The sequence below is a fragment of the Cetorhinus maximus genome, chromosome 20 (assembly GCF_964194155.1).
Source record: "Cetorhinus maximus chromosome 20, sCetMax3.hap1.1, whole genome shotgun sequence".
Classification (NCBI taxonomy): domain Eukaryota; kingdom Metazoa; phylum Chordata; class Chondrichthyes; order Lamniformes; family Cetorhinidae; genus Cetorhinus; species Cetorhinus maximus.
In genome coordinates, this window is record NC_135898.1 from 30,463,138 (window position 1) to 30,480,398 (window position 17,261).

The 17,261-nt window shown below is 43.8% G+C and overlaps 1 protein-coding gene across 1 annotated transcript; it reads left to right on the top strand.

Annotated features, from left to right (window-relative positions):
• The first annotated feature begins 3,465 nt into the window (after positions 1–3,465).
• LOC144694998 (protein phosphatase Mn(2+)-dependent 1K-like) lies at positions 3,466–17,199 on the top strand. The gene is made up of 8 exons (XM_078565839.1): positions 3,466–3,691; positions 4,774–4,834; positions 8,608–9,054; positions 9,136–9,236; positions 13,683–13,845; positions 16,303–16,447; positions 16,535–16,669; positions 16,897–17,199. Exons 3-8 carry the CDS (start codon positions 8,642–8,644, stop codon positions 17,026–17,028), a joined length of 1,089 nt encoding a protein of 362 aa, XP_078421965.1. The 5' UTR covers positions 3,466–3,691; positions 4,774–4,834; positions 8,608–8,641; the 3' UTR covers positions 17,029–17,199.
• The last annotated feature ends 62 nt before the right edge of the window (positions 17,200–17,261 follow it).

Genomic DNA, 17,261 nt, shown 5'->3' on the forward strand with positions numbered 1-17,261 from the left:
TTGACTATGACTTATGAGTCAAGGGTGGAAACTACAGACAGAGGGAGGGAATAAATATAATTAGACCAATGGGACTTTAAAAATCTTAATGGAGCAATTTAATGACATTTTAAAGTCTTATTTTTGATACCTGAAAAAACCTAGTGGAGCCATGCAGTATCGTCTAGCGAGAGTTTCCAGAATTATTATAGCTTGCTGTGCATCTTACATAATATTGCTGCCTGTAAGACACAGCAAGGGAATGGGGATCAGAGTGAGGGTGGAATCCAAAAGGAGAGGATGTAGAACCATCATCCAGAAAAAAGGATGGAACAGCTTACAGATGAACTCTATTAATAAAAGCTGAGAAACTAAATAAAATTCCATCATTTACCTGCATCTGCCCTACGAACTACCTTATAAAGACCGTCATATTCAAAAGGTTTCGTACCTTGCATTTCACATTCACTAAGTTATAATCATCCACATAATTGACTTCTAATTCAATGCAATTAAACAATTTTTACTTTCCAGGACAAAATTCACCATACATTTCCAACATGCATCTCCAACAATTATCTTGCAGTGGAGTGCGGCGCTGGACCTATGTTTGATGTTCTTCCAGGGGCTGGTAGTTGAGAGGCCCTTAAAAATGACAATGATGAGAGACAGTAAAACCTGTACTCATTCCTCGTAGCCCAATGGTGCAAGGCACACGTGTGGATGTGCAGCTAGTCAGTGTGATTACAGACTCAATAGTCTCAATTAAGTCTTGCAAGCCCTGTGAAAGTGCTGTATTCAGGCTGATCCTCAAAGCACTGAAGCATTGTTCCAACTCCCATTCCAGAAGTCACCATTATCTTCCTTCTGCCGCCTTGTTACTGTAGAGATCTCCTAGACTGTCACTCTGAACAGGAAGTTCCGCAGGTCACAAGAAAGTGGCAGTGGACTCATAATGGTCTATAATCTCAATCATATATGCAGCAATAGATTGCCTGCATGAGATCAATGCTCTTATATCATTGTGCTTTTAGACTGAGCCACTGAGATCAGGCTCCTCAGCTGAGGGTAGTTGTGTCTGATTAAAAAATACTCATTTTATTTTTAAGATTTATATAATTTTTAGACTTTAAATTTGTCAATATATTTGTTGAATCAACTTAAATCTATTTTTCAAAATTCAGTTAATCAATATTCATTCTCTTGGTATATTTCAAAAGGCATGGTCACACTCGAGCGATTTTATTGAATTATTTGAAATTAAAGAAAGAGTAGACAGAGATAATACAATGGATACAATGTACATGCACTTTGAAAAGGCCTTTAATAAGCTATCACATAATGGACTTGTGACTAAGGTCAGAACATGTGGAGTCAGTGGACAACTAGCAGAATGCATAACAAGCTACTAAAAAACAGAAAACAGATTAGGCCTAAGATTCATGCTAAAGAAGAACACTTTATTACAGGAGAAACTGCATTTAGTACTGTAACGTAATGCAAGCATTGGAAAGGGGATATGTCAATTCAATCCCAAGCCAGTTGAAGTATGAAACTAGACACCAATACTTTTCTTGATAATTGGTTTATTTAGAGAGTGCAGCTTTATATATGTCTGCATCCTACATACTATCCCAGTGTCCCTGCAGTCTGTCTTTACCTTCTTTTGATAAACCCATAAGAGAAAATAATAAAGAATAATAAATGTTCAGCCACTTTGAAGAGGTCATTTTATGTTACTGCAATTAAAAACAAAAAGTTTAAAGGAAACTTATCAGATTAAAATAACATTTCTGGGGGTGACAATCCACTCCAACATCCCCAGCACCTAGTGGTTGAAGAAAGGTAGACGCAGGTACCTGAAGAGAAGGTTAAAGGGACATGAGGGACAGTAGGAGTGGCTGAGAGCAGGGCACTATATTGCTCCAGGGCGGCAGTTGTAAAAGACCATTCACAAAGTGACTGCAGGGACTGAGCACTGAATCACTCGGCAAGGAGGGACTGTTTACCCAGATTGGAATCTGTAACAAACAGCGGGGAGGGGAGGGTTTATCCAGGGCTGGGCTCTGTATCACTCAACCTGGAAGGACTGTTTGTCCAGATTGGGCTCCGTATCACTCCGCAAGGACTGTTTACCCAGATCGGGCGCTGTATCACTCCGAGGGGACTGTTTACCCAGGGCCGAGTCTATATCACGCTACAGGGAGGGACTATTTACCTCCGGTTGGTTCTGTATCATTCTGCAGGGATTGTTTAACTGGGGCCAAGTCTCTATTACTCTGAGGGGATGGACTGTTTGCCCAGATCGGGCTCTGTGTCACTCACAGGGAGTGTATATCTGGGGCCTGGTCTGTATCACTCCGCAGGGACTGTTTACCCAGAATCAGTTTGTATCACTGCAGAAACTGTGCACCCATGGCCTGGTCTGTGCTAGGCTAGGCTGTGTCTCTCTGCGGAGACTGTTTACCCAGGGGCAGAGTGTATATCACTGTGCTGGAGACACTGTTTACCTGCTGCCAGGTTTGTATCACTCTGCAGGGACTGTTTACCCAGAGTCGGGCTGTATCTCTCCGCAGGGAATGTTTACCCGGAGTCGGGCTGTATCTCTCTGCAGGGAATATTTACCCGGAGTCGGGCTGTATCTCTGCAGGGACTGTTTACCCAGAGTCGGGCTGTATCTCTCCGCGGGGACTGTTTACCCGGAGTCGGGCTGTATCTCTCCGCGGGAACTGTTTACCCGGAGTCGGGCTGTATCTCTCCGCAGGGAATGTTTACCCGGAGTCGGGCTGTATCTCTGCAGGGACTGTTTACCCAGAGTCGGGCTGTATCTCTCCGCGGGAACTGTTTACCCGGAGTCGGGCTGTATCTCTGCAGGGACTGTTTACCCAGAGTCGGGCTGTATCTCTCCGCGGGAACTGTTTACCCGGAGTCGGGCTGTATCTCTCTGCAGGGACTGTTTACCCGGAGTCGGGCTGTATCTCTCCGCAAGGACTGTTTACCCGGAGTCGGGCTGTATCTCTCCGCAGGGACTGTTTACCCGGAGTCGGGCTGTATCTCTCTGCAGGGACTGTTTACCCGGAGTCGGGCTGTATCTCTCCGCGGGGACTGTTTACCCAGAGTCGGGCTGTATCGCTCCGCGGGGACTGTTTACCCGGAGTCGGGCTGTATCTCTCCGCGGGGTCTGGTTACCCGAAGTCGGGCTGTATCTCTCCGCGGGGACTGTTTACCCGGAGTCGGGCTGTATCGCTCCGCGGGGTCTGGTTACCCGGAGTCGGGCTGTATCTCTCTGCGAGGACTGTTTACCCGAAGTCGGGCTGTATCTCTCCACGGGGACTGTTTACTCGAAGTCGGGCTGTATCTCTCCGCGGGGACTGGTTACCCGGAGTCGGGCTGTATCTCTCCGCGGGTTCTGGTTACCCGAAGTCGGGCTGTATCTCTCCGCGGGGACTGGTTACCCGGAGTCGGGCTGTATCTCTCCGCGGGGACTGGTTACCCGGAGTCGGGCTGTATCGCTCCGCTCTCGCTATATAAGCTGCTGTTTTGCCGCTTTAGGGTTTGCCGGAGTTCGAGTCCGCTTCATCGCCGCTTGTAGTTTGTAATGTGTTGCTGCTGGTAACGCAAAATAAAATAAATGGAAACCTCAGGATGAGTTTGGGAGATTCTGCGCAGAAAATAATAAAACTTCCGTCCGAAGCATCAGCTTAAACAGCGAGTGAGTTTTAATATAAGGGAGGGGGTTGGGGGAGTGGAGGTGGGGAGTGGGTTGGGGGTGGGGAGTGGGTTGGGGGTGGGGAGGGGGTTGGGGGAGTGGGGGTTGGGGGTGGGGAGGGGGTTGGGGGAGTGGGGGTTGGGGGAGTGGAGGTGGGGAGGGGGTTGGGGGAGTGGAGGTGGGGAGGGGGTTGGGGGAGTGGAGGTGGGGTGGGGGTTGGGGGAGTGGAGGTGGGGTGGGGGTTGGGGGAGTGGAGGTGGGGTGGGGGTTGGGGGAGTGGAGGTGGGGAGGGGGTTGGGGGAGTGGAGGTGGGGAGGGGGTTGGGGGAGTGGAGGTGGGGGAGTGGAGGTGGGGAGGGGGTTGGAGGGGAGGGGGTTGGAGGGGAGGGGGTTGGAGGGGAGGGGGTTGGAGGGGAGGGGGTTGGAGGGGAGGGAGTGGAGGTGGGGGAGTGGAGGTGGGGGAGGGGGGAGGTGGAGGTGGGGAGGTGGGGAGGTGGGGGAGGGGGTTGGGGGAGGTGGGGGAGGTGGAGGTGGGGAGGTGGGGGAGGGGGTTGGGGGAGGGGGGGAGGTGGTTGGGGGAGGGGAGGGGAGGGGGTTGGGGGTGACACTTACCCCCTGGGCTGGTGTTGGTGCTGAGGGGCCTGGTTTGTTGGTCACCCCCAGGGATGGGAGCCTGGGCCCGGGCAGTGTGAAGCTGGTAATGCTTGTGGGATGGTTCTGGGCCCCCGGTCCTGTCCCGTCCCGTCCCATCCTGAGAAATATATATATTTATATATAATATATTTACATCCACACTGTTGTTCATCAGAACATGACAATCTCTAAAGCGAGTTTTCCAAAATGCATCTTTTTCTAAGCCATTTTTCTAAGTTCATTTGCTGCAAATGTCTAATTCAATTCTTGGCCGGGCTGGTTTTGAAGAATTATTATTATTTCAATGGAACCTCCGTGGTATTGGGTTATCTGGAGTTTGGCTCTGTTTAGCTTAATCACATCTATTTTTAAACTACTGCTCAGTTACTCAGGAAACCTGGGTGGTTTTAAATTATTCAATTCACAGGTCACTAAATTACATTCAGGTTTCAGGCTGATGCAGTGCCAACATTCAGATTGATCACTGACCGGAGTGGATTGTGTTGGCTATAGGGTAAAGCGTCTCATGTTATAATGTCATGTATATCTGTGATAGATCTTGTACATGCCTGACTTCCTGTATGTGGTGTGTGTGGTTCTGTCTTGCCTGTTTTTATAAATTAAACTGAAATGTTCATTTTGCACTCTTTGAATCCACTAACACCTGTGTGATTTCTGCTTCTGAATCTGAGACTTTCTAGCTGTGCCTCCAAGATACATCCTGCTGGGCCAGCATCTTGGAGCAGCAGTAAGATCAAGTTTGTACTTTGATGCTGCCTATCTGATGGCCTTTGCAGCTGTTGAGATTGGACAGAGACCCATGGATTCCTGCCAACACATTGATACTGAGTGCTGAAGAATTTGTATCTGGTTTCAGCAAGAGCCAGGAGTGAGGGGCTGGGGGAGGGAAGGGATAGGGCAGTGTGTGCAGATGGGGCTGGGGACAGCAACTTTAGGTCGAATTATGTTGATGGGGGAATTTGTTGGACAAAGGAAACCTGTACTCAAAAATAAAACACCTGATTTGTTGTTTTTAAATGCTGATTTCCTAGATCAGACTCTCTGGGCTTTGACATCTGTCTTTGAAGCCAGGTTGGAGTTTGTTGTAAGACTGGGAAGAATGAGAGAGAGCCAATTTAAATGTATCGTTTTATTTGTATTTAAAACACAAATATCCCCAAGTCACTAAATCATATGTAAGTAAGGTTAGATAGATATGGTAGGGCAAGTGTGCTGTAACTGCAGTATGTGGGAGTTTTTACAGAGCACTGTGATCCCGAACAACCATATAGTATCTGTGCTAAGTGTCTGTAGCTTGCCTAACTTTTTGGCTCAGTTATTGAATTGGTGTCCGAGTGGGGATTGCGGGGGGGTGGAGAGAGAGTTATCTTGACACCATTTTTGTTTTAATGAAGCAGTGATCAATGCAGTCAGTTTTATTTCTGATTACAGCCCATTATTCAGACATCAGTAATATAGGGTCAGGGCTTGGGGGAGTGAAGCAATCAAACAGCCTGTTTCCCAGAAACGAAGGTTTCATTCAGTGAGAATGTGGAGAACTCGGCCTGTTTGCAATCCATCACTAGATCTCCGATCTCGGCTTGCAGCAATATCTCTTTCTGGCATCATGGCAATAAGAAGTTGTTAGCTTTGTGAGTACCATGTTGGTACGTTGACTGACAGAATGACAAGTTCCTCCAAAATCTCTGCACATGTCCTTGGGCACGTCTCCTCACTTGGTTTTTAGTCTCTATTGAATCAGCAAAGCTACCTTTATACAGCTATAACAGAAAGTGCATTAACCCCACCACCTTTAATGGATAATTGGAAATTAGATTATTTAATTGATTTTTCCCCTTTGTGCTGCTTCCCGACAACTTGTCTTTGATTTTTGTACCCATTTGATATTAGAACAATGAGGACCTGATCAACTTGTTGATCTGTGGCCTCGGATATCCTGTTTGCGAACCAGGTACAGGTGTGAGCCACGCTCTGCTTATTGAGTGACCCCTGAGGTAAGATGGATAAGAGTCTCTAAAGGTGTGTACTTCTTGGGCATAAGGCAATGGTTATCTAATAGATGAAATAGCTCATCATTTGGAAGACCGAATTATTTTGTATTTTAGAAGCCTGCAATGTGTCGTTAAACTAAATAATGTTGCTGCCGATGTGCTATATTTGTTCTGTATATTTAAGGTAAGTGCACCATTAGACTATAATTTTGGATTAATGCACTTGTAATCACATTGCAGGTAATCTATTTTAATCCTAATTGTTGAATATGGACTAAGATAAAAGCAAAAAACTGCGGACGCTGGAAATCAAAAAAAAAAATACCTGGAAAAACTCAGGTCTTGCAGCATCTGCGGAGAGGAAGACAGTTAACATTTCGAGTCCGTATAACTCTTCAACAGAACTAAGTAAAAATAGAAAAGAGGTGAAATATAAGCTGGTTTAAGAGAGTTGGGGGGGGGGGGTGGGGGGTGGGACAGGTAGAGCTGGATAGAGGGCCAGTGATAGGTGGAGATGGACAAAGAGATGTTGAAGGTGATGATATTATCTAAGGAATGTGCTAATTAAGGGTAGAAAGCAGGACGAGCAAGGTACAGATAGCCCTAATGGGGGTGGGGTGAAGGGAAGGGATCGAAATAGGCTAAAAGGTAGAGATAAAACAATGGATGGAAATACATTTAAAAATAATGGAAATAGGTGGGAAAAGAAAAATCTATATAAATTATTGGGGGGAAAAAAAGGGGGGGGATCGGAAAGGGGGTGGGGATGGAGGAGAGAGTTCATGATCTAAAATTGTTGAACTCAATATTCAGTCCGGAAGGCTGTAAAGTGCCTAGTCGGAAGATGAGGTGCTGTTCCTCCAGTTTGCGTTGAGCTTCACTGGAACAATGCAGCAGGCCAAGGACGGACATGTAGGCATAAGAGCAGGGTGGAGTGTTGAAATGGCAAGCGACAGGGAGGTCTGGGTCATGCTTGCGGACAGACCGAAGGTGTTCTGCAAAGCAATCACTCAGTCTGCGTTTGGTTTCTCCAATGTAGAGGAAACCGCATTGGGAGCAACGAATGCAGTGGACTAAATTGAGGGAAGTGCAAGTGAAATGCTGCTTCACTTGAAAGGAGTGTTTGGGCCCTTGGACGTTGAGGAGAGGGGAAGTAAAGGGGCAGGTGTTGCACCTTCTGTGGTTGCATGGGAAGGTGCCGTGGGAGGGGGTTGAGGTGTAGGGGGTGATGGAGGAGTGGACCAGGGCGTCCCGGAGGGAACGATCCCTGCGGAATGCCGCCGAGGGAATGAAGGGAAGATGTGTTTGGTGGTGACATCATGCTGGAGTTGGCAGAAATGGCGGAGGATGATCCTTTGAATGCGGAGGCTGGTGGGGTGATAAGTGAGGGCAAGGGCCAACCTACCTTGGTTCTGGGAGGAAGAGGAAGGTGTGAGGGCAGACGTGCGGGAGATGGGCCGGACACGGTTGAGGGCCCTGTCAACCACCGTGGGTGGAAAACCTTGGTTAAGGATGAAGGAAGACATGTCAGAGGAACTGTTTTTGAAAGTGGCATCATCAGAACAGATGTGACAGAGGCGAAGGAACTGAGAGAATGGGATGGAGTCCTTACAGGAAGCAGGGTGTGAGGAGCTGTAGTCGAGGTAGCTGTGGGAGTCGGTAGGCTTGTAATGAATATTGGTGGACAGTCTATCACCAGAAATTGAGACAGAGAGGTCAAGCAAGGGAAGGGAAGTGTCAGAGATGGACCATGTGAAAATGATGGAGGGGTGGAAATTGGAAGCAAAATTAATAAATTTTTCCAGGTCCAGACGAGAGCATGAAGCAGCACCGAAGCAATCATCAATGTACCGGAGAAAGAGTTGTGGGAGGGGGCCGGAGTAGGACTGGAACAAGGAATGTTCCACATACCCCATAAAGAGACAGGCACAACTGGGGCCCATGTGGATACCCATAGCCACACCTTTTATTTGGAGGAAATGAGAGGAGTTTAAGGAGAAATTGTTCAGTGTGAGAACAAGTTCAGCCAGACGGAGGAGAGTAGTGGTGGATGGGGATTGTTCGGGCCTCTGTTCGAGGAAGAAGCGGAGAGCCATCAGACCATCCCGGTGGGGGATGGAGGTGTAGAGGGATTGGACACCCATGGATATGGACTGATGTTTTTGGTAATTAGTGCCAAGCCACTAGTTCAGTAGCATTCACTGTGCAGGTCAGACTTTGTTTTCTAATCTAAGCAATGTAAATTAATAACATTTCATTTTGCTTGCTTTTCTAGGTTCCTGTGAAGATTTCTGTAATCGTCCTTTGCTATGGCTACGCTTGCAGTGTCTCTTATTTGCCGACATGGCAGGCTTATGGCTGGTAAAAGAGTAAAGTTCACGTGTCTCCAGCAGAAGCTTTGTCACTCTTGCCTGTTTTCCACTATTAACAATAAGATGAACTGGGCAGCAATTGGAAGAAGTATGCAGTTGCCAACTTGGGAAAGCTTTGGCATTTGGCTGGATGACCCAGTTGTTTTACCACCTAAAATATCGGCTCTTCAGTTTAAAGAGAAGATAGCCAATATTGGCTGTATAAGCCAGATTGGGAAAAGAAAGCAGAATGAAGATCGTTTCAGTATAGCTGAACTTTCTGACGGGTTATTCTGCTTTGCTGTTTTTGATGGACATGGAGGGTCTGATGCTGCTGAGGTGTGTTCCCAATACATTGGACATTATATTCAGTAAGTGATTGATTATTTCCTAACAATATTTGAATTTTTAAATTTTCAGTTGTACTCAAGTTGGTTTATTCCTATTTCTAGGCGAAACCTACAAATGGAAACAGTTTTGGAAGATGTCTTGTTAAATTCCTTTCTGCAAATAGATAATGATTTTATACAAAATGTTTACGGTTTGAAGGAGGGTGAGTTGCAATGGTCTAGTACCTTATTTTGCCAGTTACTAAAACCTGGAGTGTACCGTATGATGCAATGACTTCTATTTTGTGATTGAATATTTGGAATGCTATTAACTTTTTAACACTGTTGCTTGTTTGCTGGGGTTTTCCAAAACTAACTTTTTCCAACAGAAATAAAAAAAAACACAACTTTGGAGTTGTGGAGTTGTATTGACACTCCAATTTGTGAACCTCCGATTATATTCCTTTTTTAAAATTTCTCTTCAAGTCTACACACTTGTTCACAGCATTGGAATGATAGTAAACAGAACAGATGTCTCACTGAGAGTGGAACGCTCCATGGCTGCTTTTGTATTCTTCCTTCTACTGCTCTCAGGAATCTTCAATAAATAGTACACACTTTCTCCAGTGTTAACAGTTTAAACCTATTTTGTATATCTCTTCCCTGATGCTGTTTAGTGCTTCAAAGTGATCATTGAAGTAAAATAAGCATTTGACATAATAACTTATTAATTCAACAATAATAGAATTGTTACAGTGCAAAAGGAGGCCATTTGGCACATGTGTGCACCAGCTCTCGGAGCAGTTCCCCAGTGCCATTCTCCTCCCTTCTCCCCATAACCCTGCACATTCTTCCTTTTCAGGTAACAGCCTAATTCCCTTTTGAATGCATCAATTGAACTAGGTGCCTTAAATTTTTATCCCCCATCCACCCGAACAGTAAGCTAGTTAAAATTGAGAAGGAATCTTGCTCCCAATCTCTAAGGACAAGGTACCTGTTGGTGGGACAAAAATGGTCTACTGACAGCGATCATCAGTTGAAATGGAAGAAATTATGAAATCCAGTTTGTACAGCGAAATTTAAAGAAATGTCATCGTCACCAGTCTGTCTCCAACCCAACTTTTGTGTCCTGTTTGAGCCCAAAATGAGCTTCTGACCACATCCACTCCTAATAAGAAGACCCCCCCCACCTTCCAACTCTAACATTGCCTGACTCCGCCCCTACCTCAGCCCATCTGCTGAAGCCCTCATCCATGTCTTTGTTACCTCCAGACTTGACAATTCCAGCACTTGACAACTGCTCTCCCATCTTCTACCTGCCATAAACTTGAGGGCATCTAAAACACGGTTGCCTGTATCCTAACTCTCCTATTCACCCATCATCCCTGTGCTTGCTGACCTACATTAGCTCCTGCTCAGCAATGCCTTTTTAAAAGAAAATTATCCTTGTTCCCAAATCCCTCAATGGCCTTGCCCCTCCCTATGTCCAGTAACTTCCTCAAGTCCTACAACTGTAAGATTGCTGCTTCTTGAATTCTGGTCTCTTGTGCATCCCCAATTTTCATGGCTCTATCATTGGTGGCTGTGCTTTCAGCTGTCTGGGCCCTAAGGTCTACTAAGATACTGTTCCCAAAGCTAGTGTGTAGGAATTCAGACAGGATGGAATGTGAGCATAAGAATTAACAGCAGCAATGTGCCACTTAGCCCCTTGAACCTAGTTTTACATTCAGGATGTCATGGCTGAACTTTACTGAATTCTCCACATTAGCTCCCTCAACCTCAAAGTGGCTTCGAAGGTTCCTTTACAGTGCAGAAGGAGGCCATTTGGCCCATCAAGACTGCACTGGCATTTCTACCTAGTCCCACTCCCCTGCCTCATCCCTGTAACCCTGCACATTCTTTTCAGTTAGCAATCCAATTCCTTTTTGAATACCTTAATCAAACCAGCCTCCACTGCCCTCGGGAAGTTTGTTCCAAACGCCAACCACCCTGTAAAAACTTCTCCTCACATCACATTTACTCCTATTGACAAATATTTTGAATCTGTGCCCTCTAGTTGTTGTTGGTCTCTTGAGTGGGAACAGTTTCTCACCATTTACCCTGTCCATACCCCTCAGGACCTTGAATACCTCGATCAAGTCTCCTCTGAGCTGCCTTTTCTCAAAGGAAAACCGTCCCAACCTCTTCAATCTATCCTCATAGCTACAGTTGTTTATTCCTGGAACCATTCTTGTGAATCTCCTCTACACTCTCCAATGCTTTCACATCCTTCCTCAAGTGATGGTATCCAGTACTCCAGATGAGGCCTAACTAGTGTCTTATACAAGTTCAACATGACCTCCTTACTCTTATACTCAATGCCCCTATTAATAAAGCCTAAAATACTATTTGCTTTATTAACTGCTCTCTCAACATGCCCTGCCATCTTCAATGACCTTATATACATATACACTGAGGTCCCTCTATTCCTACACCTCTTTTAGAGTTTCTCCCTTTATTTTATACTGTTTCTGTATATTCTTCCTGCCAAAATCACCTCGCTTCTCTACATTGAACTTCATCTGCCACTTGTCTGCCCAATTGACCCACGTTTCTAATTGTTTCATAACAGTTGAAAACGTTGATAATCTCTATTATCTGCAGATTTTGAAATCATGCCCTGCACGCCACATGTCTAGGTCATGGACATGGGAATACACCTGCTCATTTTCTCAGTTTTTCACGTTCAACCATGCCGGAAGGCTTTTGCCCCACTTTGCCTTTCAGACTCTTTTTTTGTGCTGCTCTATTTAATGCCTTTCATTGCTTGATCGTTTTATGCTGAGCTAACACTAACCACTTCTCTGACATCAGGCATCAACATTCCTGACTTTAACTCCAAACTGTCCTCTCTTCTATTCTTTGGGCTCCTATTCCAGTTTTGAAGGTCTCTTATCAGATGTTGATGAGGCTGCAATGCATTTTAGATTTTTGTGCTGCGGATACTCTGTCGCCACTGCTAATATAGGGAAACGTTTCAGTACAAGAATCCAGTTTAAAAGACCGCATCATTGGCTTGCACTGTTTTTCAAATGAAATAAGTGTATTTCCGTCATTCAGAACGGTTGTGATGTTGGTAAATGTCCTTCTATAACAATTTTGGCCACAGTCTATTATCAAATTTGTAAAAATGACTCAAAGTGCAAAGCACAAAACTTGTTAATCAGGCTTGTTTACGCTTATTAACTGTACTGATAGATAACTTGGTCTGGTTTGAAATGTGCCAACTACAAAATTTATTCATACCTAAATCCACTTTCAAAAGAAATAAACTGCTCTGTAACATATAGCATGGAACATAAAGCTGACAAATGGTTTATTAATAATTGTTGCATTTTTAAAAAATGAGCTGTGCTTGGCTTTTGGTTTGTCATTACTTTTATATTTTAACCTAGGTGAAGGAGTCCAGCTGTTCATTGTCTGGGCTACTGAAGACTGCGAATGTTTATAAACATTACCATGTAAACTCTTTGTGAGTTTATCCTTTTTCTATGTTTAGCACTTGTGTTTAGATTGCCTTGAGGAGACAAAGTTTTTTACTAAGTTATTTCGCCTGGTTTCTAAATGTTTACTGTTAGCTTAAACACACATGAATGGGATTGACTGTATAATATGGATGGGTATATTAACAGTTTTGTTTGAAGCTATTACCTTTTAACAATGGGGAATTACAAAAGAGATTATCACTGCAATTGAACTATAGTTTTTATCATTAAAAACTCAACACTGTTTGGACTGTAGTTTTGAGTTAAAATGAGAATGAATCTGAACAGTGAAATTAATCGTGTATATACACACCATTTGCAGGTGTCTATATTCACAGATACAAATTTGGTTTCTCAAATTGAGCACATTTTCTTGTGCCTTCCAATGATTGTAGTAGAGCACTAAGTGTTGCATAAATATAAATACTGTGGCTACAAGAGCAGGTCAGAAGCTCTGAATCCTGCAGCAAGTAACTCACCACCTGGCTTCCCAAAGCCTGTCCACCATCTACAAGGCATAAGTCAGGAGTGTGATGGAATACTCCCCACTTGCCTGGATGAACATGGCTCCAAGAACACTTTCTCACTGTTGCTGGGTCAAAATCCTGGAACTCCATCCCTAACAGCACTGTGGGTGTACCTACACCACATGGATTACAGTGGTTCAAGAAGGCAGCTCACCACCACCTTGAGGGCAATGAGGGATAGCAACACTCACATCCCATGAGTGAATAAACAAAATTAAGCTAATAGATTAATTAGTAATTGAATATAGTAAATTTGCTGTAATATAGTCCCTTGAATATAAGAGAACCCCTACTGCAGTAAAGAATTTAATACAGGAGTTTAGCACTAACTTGGCTTAACAATAGAAACATTTCTTCAAATTTATTTTTGTATTTGGTACAAGTGGGAATAATTAGCTTAAAAGCTATTGTGGAAATATTTAATTACCTTGTTACTTCTCCAATCATAGCATTGAATTTTGAAAGCTTTGATTTGCAGTTGTGCCTAAAGTTGATCCCCGTGTGATAGGAGTTGCATGAAAATTTTTTAATTGTGGCGATTAAACATTATTGGATGATAGTTAACTGATTTAATAGCTCTTTTGTTCATACCCCTTTTTTAAAAATTAAACCCTTCCAGGTGCACTGCTAACATCAGGGACCACTGCAACTGTGGTATTGCTGAATGAAACTCGGCTTACAGTCGCAAGTGTTGGTGACAGTCCAGCTATTCTTTGTCGTGAAGGAAAAGCTGAACAATTAACAGAAGATCACACCCCAAGAAGGAGAGATGAAAAGAAAAGGTGATTTATACCTGAGTAAATCCCCAAAATAAATGCCTAATCTCACTTTAGTGGCGCATTTATAGAAAGACTCAAATGGGATTCTGTGTACTGTAGATTCATCAGGCAATGCCAAGGATGGGGAAACAAGTATTTGATAGCAGGAATTTATAGGATAGTATACAATTTTTTTATTCTTCCCCAGAAAGTGGGTGTTGTTGTCTAGGCCAGCATTTATTGTCCATCCCTAATTGCACTTGAGCAGGTGATGGTAAGCTGTGTTCTTGAACTGCTGCATGTGGTGTAGGTACACCTACAGTGCTGTTAGGAAGGGAGTTCCAGGATTTTGACCCAGTGACAGTGAAGGAATGGTGATATATTTCCAAGTAGGGATGGTGTGGCTCAGAGGGGAACTTGGTGGTGGTGGTGGTGGTGGTGGTGGTGGTGTTCCCATGAGTCTGCTGCCCTTGTCCTTCTAGGTAGTAGAGATGGTGGGTTTGGAAGGTGCTTTTGAAGGAACCTTAGTGAGTTGCTGCAGTGCATCTTGTAGATGGTCCACACTGCTGCTACTGTGTGTTGGTGGTGGAGGGAGTGAATATTTACAGATAGGGTGCCAATTAAGTGGGCTGCTGTTCCCTGGATGGTGTCAACCACCTTGAGTGTTGGAGCTGCACTCGTTCAAGCAAATGGAGAGTATTCCATCCTGACTTGAGCCTTGTAGGTGAACAGGTTTTGGAGTCAGGAGGTGAGTTACTCGCAACAGAATTCCCAGCCCCTGAGCAGCTCTTGTAACCACAGTATTTATATGCCTGGTCCACTTCTGTTTCTGGTCAATGATAATTTCCAGGAAGTTGATAGTGCTATGGTGATGCCATTGAATGTTAAGGGGCGATGGTTAGATTCTCTCTTGTTGGAGATGATCATTGTCTGGAACTTGTGTGGCACGAATGTTACTTGTCAGCTCAAGCCTGGGTATTGCCCAGGTCTTGCTGCCTTTGGACAAGGACTGTTTTAGTATCTGAGGAGCTGCGAATGGTGAACATTGTGCAATCATCAGCAAGTATCCCCTCTTCTGACCATATGACGGAGGGAAAGAAGATCATTGATGAAGCAGCTGAAGATAGTTGGGACTAGATATGGCTAAGGAGCTCATGCAGCAATGTCTTGGGGCTGAGATGACTGACCTCCAACAACCGCAACCATAGTTATGACTCCAACCAGTGCAGAGTTTTCCCCCTGATTCCAGTTTTGTTTCTCGATGCCACACTCGGTCAAATGCTGCCTTGATGTCAAGGGCAGTCTCTTTCACCTCTCCCCTTGCATTCAGCTGTTTTGTCCATGTTTGGACCAAGGTTGTAATGAGGTCAGGAGCTGAGTGGTCTTGATGGAACCTAAGCTGTGTGTCAGTGAGCAGATTATTGCTGAGTAAGTGCTGCTTGATAGCACTGTTGCCTGACTATTCTGAATGCACAGCTCTTCCCAATTTTGGCACAAGTCTGCAGATGTTAATAAGTAGGACATTGGAGGGTTTACAGGGCTGGGTGTGCTGCTGATGTTTCCAGTTTCTAGGTCGTTGCTGGGTGATGTCTAGTTTCATTTTTCTTAAGACTTTTTAGTGATTTGATACAACTGAGTGGTTTGCTAGGCCATTTCAGAGGGCAGTTAAGAGTCAATCACATTGCTGTGGGTCTGGAGCCACACGTAGGCCAGACCAGGTAAGGACAGCAAATTTCTTCCCCTAAAGGACCGAATGGGTTTTTACTACAATTGATAGTTTCATGATCACTATAACTAAGACTGACTTTTAATTACAGATTTATCATTAATTAACTTAAATTCCACCAGCTGTCATGGTGGGATTTGAACCCATGTACCCAGGGCATTAGTATGAGTCTCTGGATTACTGGTCCAGTGACATTACCACTATGCTACCACCTCCCCCTAATAATAGCAGAGCAGAGAAAGCTAAGGAGATTTAATTGTTGTTTTTGAAATTGTTTTATTTTTGAGGTATGGCCTTTGGTTGGGAGCTAATGATGAGGGTCAATTTAAAATCATTGAGTGAGGACAAAGGTTATGAGAAATTCTAGTGCTGGAGTAGGAAGTGGAAACCATTCCAATCCTTTAAGAGACAATTGATAGATAGTTGAAGCTGGAGGAGTTATGGAACTATAGGGAGAAAGCAGAGCAGTGGAGCTAGTTTTCATTGCATCAAACAGCTGGCACAGACACAATGGTATGACTGGCCCCTAATGTTGTAAACTTCTATGATTCTGAATTGGGCAGCAGTTGTATAAATGTCACTTACAGATGCAGAGGAGTGGAGAAAATGCATGACAAGCCCATTTGAAGTCAGTATGTATGTACAAAATATTATCTTGTGTTCAGAAAATTGAATAGTGAATTCTTAAATTGGTTGGAAATGGTATAATTTGAATTTTTTAAGATTGCAATTCACTTTTTTTAAAATTTATTAAGGATTAAGGATTGTGGCGGTTTCATAGATTGGAATAGTGCTGGAGATCCATATGTGAACGGTCGATTGGCCATGACCCGTAGCATTGGGGATGTGGATCTCAAACCTTTTGGAGTAACTGCTCAACCAGAAGTTAACACAGTGGAGGTAAAATATCTGAGCTTTACTTGTGGTCTCCTTGCATATTTCTTATTAGAGCATTTTGAGCCTCAGTGTTCTTAATATCTTTACTAGTTGGAACATACAAAAGACTGTTTCCTGATCCTGACTACTGATGGAGTTAGTGCAATTCTGGAAGCGCAAGAAGTGTGTGATATTGTGAAAAAATGCCAGGATCCATCAGAAGCTGCTGCAGCTGTAAATGAACAGGCAAGAAAATAAGATTTTAAAAGTCTTAATTATTCTGTGCATAATCTGACATTTACTGTCAACTTTTAACATTATAAATATGGACATTGGAATTTATAATCTTCTGTAAACTTGTCACAGTAATGTAATGGGGATCTGTTTCTGAAATTTATCTGTACTGGCATAGAAACTAACACTCTGTTCACTTCAGTAGTCAGTATTTTAATGTTAATAAATGTAACTTTCAGGCACTGCAGTATGGAACACAAGACAACGTAACCACCATGGTCATACCATTTGGTGCATGGGGAAAATACAATACCTCACTCGCTCATCCAAGTTTTGGAAGAATGGTGGTTACAAGCTCTAGATGGAGCTGAATGCTTCACTGATATTGGAAAACACCATGGTCTAATTTGGATCTGCATTTTTAAGCTGTCTAGTTGCATTTATTTATAACAACTGTTGTGGTTTCAGATTTTGTTAAACCTGTTACTCTTAACTATGAGTTGAAGTTCTAATTGCAGGAAAAAATACATTGTTCCTCTATCTGAACTGCCTATCAGTTTGTAAATGCCAGTATTAATGATCAACATCAGTCATTTTCTCTTTT

Excerpts from the sequence above, each read along its gene's own strand:
- LOC144694998 (XM_078565839.1), top strand. The coding sequence starts at position 8,642 with ATGGCTACGCTTGCAGTGTCTCTTATTTGCCGACATGGCAGGCTTATG. Across the intron at positions 9,237-13,682 it reads TGTTTACGGTTTGAAGGAGG|GTGCACTGCTAACATCAGGG; the intron begins GTGAGTTGCAAT and ends AAACCCTTCCAG. Across the intron at positions 13,846-16,302 it reads AGGAGAGATGAAAAGAAAAG|GATTAAGGATTGTGGCGGTT; the intron begins GTGATTTATACC and ends AAATTTATTAAG.